Source organism: Sardina pilchardus, chromosome 19 (assembly GCF_963854185.1).
Source record: "Sardina pilchardus chromosome 19, fSarPil1.1, whole genome shotgun sequence".
Taxonomy (NCBI): Eukaryota; Metazoa; Chordata; class Actinopteri; order Clupeiformes; family Clupeidae; genus Sardina; species Sardina pilchardus.
Genome location: NC_085012.1, coordinates 1,880,301 through 1,887,800, shown reverse-complemented (window position 1 = coordinate 1,887,800; position 7,500 = coordinate 1,880,301). Strand labels below are relative to the sequence as shown.

Below are 7,500 nucleotides of genomic sequence, written 5' to 3'. Positions count from 1 at the left end.
AGGCACTGATGACACTGCTAAAGGCCTATAGTGTAGCATCCACAGATAGCACGCTGCTAATAGCCTCTACTGTAGCATCCACAGATAGCACGCTGCTAGTAGCCTCTAGTGTAGCATCCACAGATAGCACGCTGCTAGTAGCCTCTAGTGTAGCATTCACAGATAGCGCGCTGCTAATAGCCTCTACTGTAGCATCCAAAGATAGCGCGCTGCTAATAGCCTCTACTGTAGCATCCACAGATAGCGCGCTGCTAATAGCCTCTAGTGTAGCATCCACAGATAGCGCGCTGCTAATAGCCTCTAGTGTAGCATCCACAGATAGCGCGCTGCTAATGGCCTCCAGTGTAGCATCCACAGATAGCACGCTGCTAGTAGCCTCTAGGGTAACATCCTAAACTCATTCAACCCTCATTAACACAACGTGTCACACACCCCGCACAGAAACTGCCACGGCACATTGTTTGTGCTCATAGCAGAAGCGGGTCAGGGGGTTTGGAGTGTGTGTGTGTGTGTGTGTGTGTGTGAGAGTGAGAGAGAGAGAGTGAGAGAGAGCAAGAGAGAGATGGCACCTTTGGGAGTTTTCGCTGTGAATTCTGGGTCAAAGTAGACTGTGTCATCCGCTCGCCCTGCAGCAGGCTTAAACGGCGGATGGATCTCTCGTCGGAATAATTTCTGAAACAGAGTGAAAATTCATCACATGAAGCCCCTTACAGCATCAACACAAATAAACAAAGCTCGCTCATTATATATCTCACTATAAAAAGCATGACGCAAGCTTGTAATGAATATAACTGCAGCTTTTTACAAGCATCTGAGTCCAAACTCACATTCCAGTCGATGTTGGAGTAGAACGAATGCCTCTTGATCTCCTCCACTCCATCTGGGCCGGCCCCTGCACAGAAGGAAACAGTTCTGGGTCCAACACGCCCACTTATCTGGGCACAGCGGTCATCTCGGACGACTGAATGCACAGCCTCCTCTGGCACAACATTAACGGTCTGCCAGCTTTTATTAAAAAAACATCACTTCACATAGGAAATGTAATATCTGAATGCAAATACATCCAGCCCTCCTGTTTGTATGTGCTTCTATTATGTTACATGTGATGGTCTTGACTGTACAGCAGTCAGTTGTTTTTTTAATGTGCTCTACAAATGAACTGACGCTGAGACTGACGCCATGCTGCTCCAGGTGTTGCTGCTTACCGAGTCTGTTGGACGGGTTCCTTTTGAACAGGTTCCTCAGGAGGCTCTGAGCTTCTGGACTCAGGAACTGTGGCATCCCCAGCTTGGCCCTACGGGACAGATGTGCGAGGAAGCAAAATGGAGTTTATTACGGAGGATATACAAACATGTTATGCAACGATAGCTCCCTTATAGTCTCTATATTTCTAGAAATGGGATGAGTTTGGCTTCGTAAGTGCCTACGCTGCTGCGTACATAGTGCATGTGTACAACTGCAGTGAGTGACACAGACCCCAGTCTGACCTGGATGATGAACATTAAATATTCATTTTATAGAGAGCAAATGCAGCCGGAATTCCTGCCACGCATAAGTAGGACGGGAGAGCGTTTCGAGTGTTATTGGTTTCCGCTACGCCGGCGAGAGACTATTAGCCATGCGCTGAATGGGCTCTTATCAGAGTCTCTGCTTTATGATGGCAACAAAATATCCATCATCTCTCCTACACACACACACACACACACACACACACACACACACACTCTGAGAGTGTGGGCATCTTCTGGCTCTGTCCTGCCCCCCTCCCGTATGCTACAGCCACTCTAATTAATTCAGTGCGCCATCACTGACAACATCCGTTTGCTAAGCACTTCCTCATGTTCCCCTGTAGCGTGCCTGCACAACCAGCTCTTTAAACCCCTATGTGCGCTTAGCCCCTCTAGTGCACAACCAGCTCTTTAAACCCCTATGTGTGCTTAGACCCTCTAGTGCACAACCAGCTCTTTAAACCCCTATGTGCGCTTAGCCCCTCTAGTGCACAACCAGCTCTTTAAACTCCTATGTGTGCTTAGACCCTCTAGTGCACAACCAGCTCTTTAAACCCCTATGTGCGCTTAGCCCCTCTCCTGCACAACCAGCTCTTTAAACCCCTATGTGCTCTTAGCTCCTCTAATGCATAACCAGCTCTTTAAACTCCTATGTGCCCTTAGCTCCTCTAATGCATAACCAGCTCTTTAAACTCCTATGTGCCCTTAGACCCTCTAGTGCACAACCAGCTTTTTAAACCCCTATGTGCCCTTAGCTCCTCTTGTTGTGGATTCCGCTGGAGGAAATGGCTATCATCGGGGACGGACAGCAGTACTCACTTCAGGATCATGGTCATGGTTTCCTTGCGATCCTTGCCTTGGAAGGGCAACGTGCCGGTTAGCATTTCAAACTAGAGAGAACAGGGGGAAAAAAATATTCCACGATTAAATTCCCCTTTGATCTAAGCCTTTAAGTCCTACTAAAGATTCTCAATGATGAATTTTTGATGATCAGTAATGCCCGGTCTTATAATCTTTCTGATGCTGTTTCAAGTTTATTATGATGATCTGAGTAGAAACGACTTTTCTTTATCAAACATTGCAGGCCATGACACATCCCATGACATTGATTCATCGCTTGAAACCAGCACACTTGTCCCGTGAGACTACAGATGACACTGCAACTCTGTCTGACGGTCAGGTCTGCGCTGGACACAGTGAGAGAGGACATTCGGAGGAGATAGCGGCGTGGCGTCAGCTCACCATGAGAACGCCGTAAGACCACCAGTCCGCGCTGTGCGTGTGTCCTCTCCGGTTGACCACCTCTGGGGCCATATACTCCACCGTCCCGCAGAAAGAGTAGGCCTTGTTCTCGTGGTCAATGGACTCCTTACTGAGGCCGAAATCTGTGTGTGGAACAGACACACACACACACACACACACACACACACACACACACACACACACACACACACACACACACACACACACACACACACACACACACACACACACACACACACACACACACACACACACACACACACACAGAGAGAGGGAAAGAGAGAGAGAGCCATATAAGATTTGGTGGTGCATTTATAGGTATACACTCTAAGTGCTTTTTCCACTGACATCTATTTCTCACGGGCATAAAGCTCGTTGTGCATTCTGGATCACGGCTCCAAAAGGAGCAGAGCACAGCAGCTTTCAGACAGATTACAACAGCGCCAACAGAATAAGAGAGGGATAGAGAGAGGGAGGAGAGGAGGAAGGGGGGAGAGAGAGAGGAAGAGAGGGGGTAGAGAGAGAGAGGGAGAGAGAAAGGGAGAGAGCCAGAGAGAGAGGGAGAGAGAAAGGAAGAGAATGAGAGAGAGAGGAAGAGGGGGGATGGAGAGGGAGAGAGAGCCAGAGAGAGAGAGAGGGATAAAGAAAGGGAGAGAGAAGGGGTGTGAACGAGAGGGAGAGAGAGAGAAGGGGTGAGTGGATGGACGAAAGGAAGAAGGGGACAGTGGACACCAGACGACAGAGTAAGGGGACACCGGACAGGACAAAAGAAAAGGGCAGAGGGGCGGAGAGGCAGAGGAAAAAAGAGGGAGAGGAAAAACAGAGAGAGAGAAAGAGACAGAAAAGAGAGGAGAAGGTCCCCAGGGTGCCATGCTGCTGAGGCTGGCAGAAAAACAAGACGCAGGCGGGCGGGCGGGCAGGGCGCGGGTATGGAATTACCCACCAGTCAGCTTGATGTGCCCCTCTTCATCCAGGAGGATGCTGGAATTAAGGGGCAGAAAATTCACAGCGTTAGAGAGGCAGTCCACACTGCTCACACACACACACACACACACACACACACACTCCCTCTAGGAGAACAGTCCACACTGCTCGCACACACCAGCAGATCACATTACACTCTCCCTGCTGAGACGGTTACAGCCAGGCGCGCTAACGGCACCCGAGGAAACGTCTAGAGAGAACGTCCGCACACATACACACACACACACACACACACACACACACACACACACACACACACACACACTCCAGGAGAACAGTCATCAATTTAATGTGTGTCCTCCAACCGCCCATTATAATGATTTACAGATTACCATGGAAGGATGAGAGTGTGTGTGTGTGTGTGTGTGTGTGTGTGTGTGTGTGTCACAAGGTACAGAGGCCAACACTACATCATGCTGATCGCTAAGCCCAGAAATAAAGGTCATATGAGTGGCCTAAACATCACCGATGTGACCTCAATCACACATCTCATTAGATATCTACATATTATGCTCATTAGCAAAGTGACATGTGGGATGTACATAATGCACGATAAATCATATCCGCAGAAGAAGAGAGCCTCAAAAGGTTACATCAGAAAAATAGAAAATTCTAAGCAACTTTGAACTATGAGTCAAAAATAAGCAACCAATATCAATCTTCTTCTCCCACAACTCCACCAACATCCCCATCAGGAGCCCAAACAAAAACCAAGATGCTGACAGGGAGGCTACAGGCTACAGGGAGGCTATAGGGAGGCTACAGGCTACAGGCTACAGGCTTCAGGCTACAGGCTACAGGGAGGCTACAGGGAGGCTACAGGCTACAGGGAGGCTATAGGGAGGCTACAGGCTACAGGGAGGCTACAGGGAGGCTACAGGCTACAGGCTACAGGCTACAGGGAGGCTATAGGGAGGCTACAGGCTACAGGGAGGCTACAGGATGGCTACAGGGAGGCTATAGGGAGGCTACAGGCTACAGGGAGGCTACAGGATGGCTACAGGGAGGCTACAGGGAGGCTACAGGATGGCTACAGGGAGGCTACAGGGAGGCTACAGGCTACAGGGAGGCTACAGGGATGCTACAGTGGCGCTACAGGGAGGCTACAGGCTACAGGGAGGCAACAAGGAGGCTACACTGAGCACGGAACTGAAGTGTCTCCATTAGCGTGTGTCTGCTGCAATAACTAGCTTCCACTATAGTGAATAGAACTCTCTACACCTCACGTGAGTGCTGATATGAATGTGGCATGATTGGTGGGCATGACGTTGAGCCAGTGGGTGATTGGTGGGCATGATGTGAGGTGGTGGGTAAGGTGGTGGGTGATTGGTGGGCATGGCGTTGAGCCAGTGGGTGATTGGTGGGCATGATGTGAGGTGGTGGGTAAGGTGGTGGGTGATTGGTGGGCATGGCGTTGAGCCAGCGGGTGATTGGTGGGCATGATGTGAGGTGGTGGGTAAGGTGGTGGGTGATTGGTGGGCATGGCGTTGAGCCAGCGGGTGATTGGTGGGCATGATGTCAGGTGGTGGGTGAGGTGGTGGGCATGATGTGAGGTGGTGGGTGAGGTGGTGGGCATGACGTTGACCCAGTGGCATGATTGGTGGGCATGGCGTTGAGCCAGTGGTATGATTGGTGGGCATGGCGTTGAGCCAGCGGGTGAGGGCACCTACTTCTCGGGCTTGAGGTCTCTGTAGATGATGCCCAGCCCGTGCAGGTGGTCCAGGGCCAAGGCCAGCTCCGCCAGGTAGAACTTCACGTCCTCCTCCGTGAACATCACCTGAGAGCACAACACACACGGCAGGTGAGGGCAGGTGAGGGCAGGTGTGTCCAGTGTGTGTTCTATGTGTTACGAGCAGCTAGGTATTGCCTGCAACCTCCCAAAGTGATGCGCATCACCACACAGAGGTCTATAGCAGCACAGGAAAAGCCTTATGGGTCGCACAACTCAGCAACACTTCAACTCAGACATCAGAGATCTGAATGTAATAATTATGTTTCAAACTGACAGTTAATAACTTTAAAACCTAAAATGACTATTTCTTGTTTTGTTTTTAGTTTTTTGATGCCCTATCGATACAGCAGCATCTGTATCAAAGAACATCATGAAATCGATATTTTGAGCACAGCCCTACAGTGTATAGATGGGTACAGTATATATATGCACACACATGTGACTACAACCACACACACACACACACACACACACGGACACACACACCTTACCTCTTTTGATAGGCGGGTAAAAAGATCCCCTCCTCGCAGGAAGTCTAGGATCAGATAAAGCTTCCCTTCTGTTTGGAATGCTGCACAGATTCATATGAAGAGAGTCAGAAAACAACACACACACACACACACACTCAGATAAAGCTTCCCTTCTGTTTGGAATGCTGCACAGATTCATATGTAGAGAGTCAGAAAACAACACACACACACACACACACACTCAGATAAAGCTTCCCTTCTGTTTGGAATGCTGCACAGATTCATATGTAGAGAGTCAGAAAACAACACACACACACACACACACTCAGATAAAGCTTCCCTTCTGTTTGGAATGCTGCACAGATTCATATGTAGAGAGTCAGAAAACAACACACACACACACACACACTCAGATAAAGCTTCCCTTCTGTTTGGAATGCTGCACAGATTCATATGTAGAGAGTCAGAAAACAACACACACACACACACACACTCAGATAAAGCTTCCCTTCTGTTTGGAATGCTGCACAGATTCATATGTAGAGAGTCAGAAAACAACACACACACACACACACACTCAGATAAAGCTTCCCTTCTGTTTGGAATGCTGCACAGATTCATATGTAGAGAGTCAGAAAACAACACACATACACACACACACACAAAATCATGACTAGACCAGATGATGGGGCACAGTGGGCTTCTTCTCACCATAGTGCAGTTTGACGATAAAGGGATGGTTCACTTCAACCAAGATGTCTCTCTCCATCTTCGTCCTCACCCGGTCACGAACTGTCAACAGGCAAACACACACACACACACACACGAGCGCGCACATGCGCACACACAAACACACGTGACTCATCAGAACCCATCAGCCAAGGTGCTGGGGAGCTCACACTGACTGTGTTAACACTCATTCTCTATCCCTCCCTTTCCTTCTTCCCTCTCTCTCTCTCTCTCTCCCTCTCTTTTATTCTCTCTCTCTCTCTCTCTCTTATTCTCTCTCTCTCCCTCTATTTTATTCTCTCTCTCTCTCTCTGTTCTGGCACGTCCCAGTCCCACAGATGGCTGTGGATGACTAATTAAATAAATGAGACTCAAATGAACAGACACTGAGGTGCAGGCGGGCGGAGAGACGGAGAGACGGAGGGAGAGAATATGAATGACATGTTTACATCTGGTGAATGTATGCACGTGTCTGTCATTTAAAATATGCGCTGTGAGACACACACATGGCGCCGCCGGGAGAGAGAGAGATGCGCTCGTGACCCATATTAATCTCCGACACTAGGGGGCGCCTGTGCTGAAGCCGAGAGGCTCGGGTGAAAACAATGACATTCAACATCCTGATTATGACTGGCTATCTAATCTGGATAAAAGACACATAACAAAACAGGTCACTAGGTGCAGGTCGATGACAAAAACACACCTTCCCCTTGATGTGCAAATTTGAACTCTTCTAAAAGTCTGCCAGAGTAATTCTACACAGTGAGTTCATTTGAAGTACAATGGGCAGTGCCTACCTTTGAGGGTGGCTTTC

The 7,500-nt window shown here is 49.0% G+C and overlaps 1 protein-coding gene across 3 annotated transcripts in view; it reads right to left on the bottom strand.

Annotated features, from left to right (window-relative positions):
- Positions 1-7,500, bottom strand: part of rps6ka3b (ribosomal protein S6 kinase, polypeptide 3b) — a 52,678-nt gene that overhangs the window by 11,070 nt on the left and 34,108 nt on the right. For all 3 annotated transcript variants that reach the window (XM_062521486.1, XM_062521487.1, XM_062521488.1), the window contains 10 exons: positions 7,484-7,500; positions 6,669-6,749; positions 5,979-6,058; positions 5,426-5,532; positions 3,715-3,752; positions 2,751-2,893; positions 2,328-2,398; positions 1,206-1,294; positions 828-892; positions 570-672 (listed from right to left, as the gene is read on the bottom strand). The exon at positions 7,484-7,500 is cut by the window's right edge and continues 65 nt beyond it. In XM_062521486.1, the coding sequence (XP_062377470.1) occupies positions 570-672; positions 828-892; positions 1,206-1,294; positions 2,328-2,398; positions 2,751-2,893; positions 3,715-3,752; positions 5,426-5,532; positions 5,979-6,058; positions 6,669-6,749; positions 7,484-7,500 (794 nt within the window). The remainder of the gene's footprint in view (positions 1-569; positions 673-827; positions 893-1,205; positions 1,295-2,327; positions 2,399-2,750; positions 2,894-3,714; positions 3,753-5,425; positions 5,533-5,978; positions 6,059-6,668; positions 6,750-7,483) is intronic.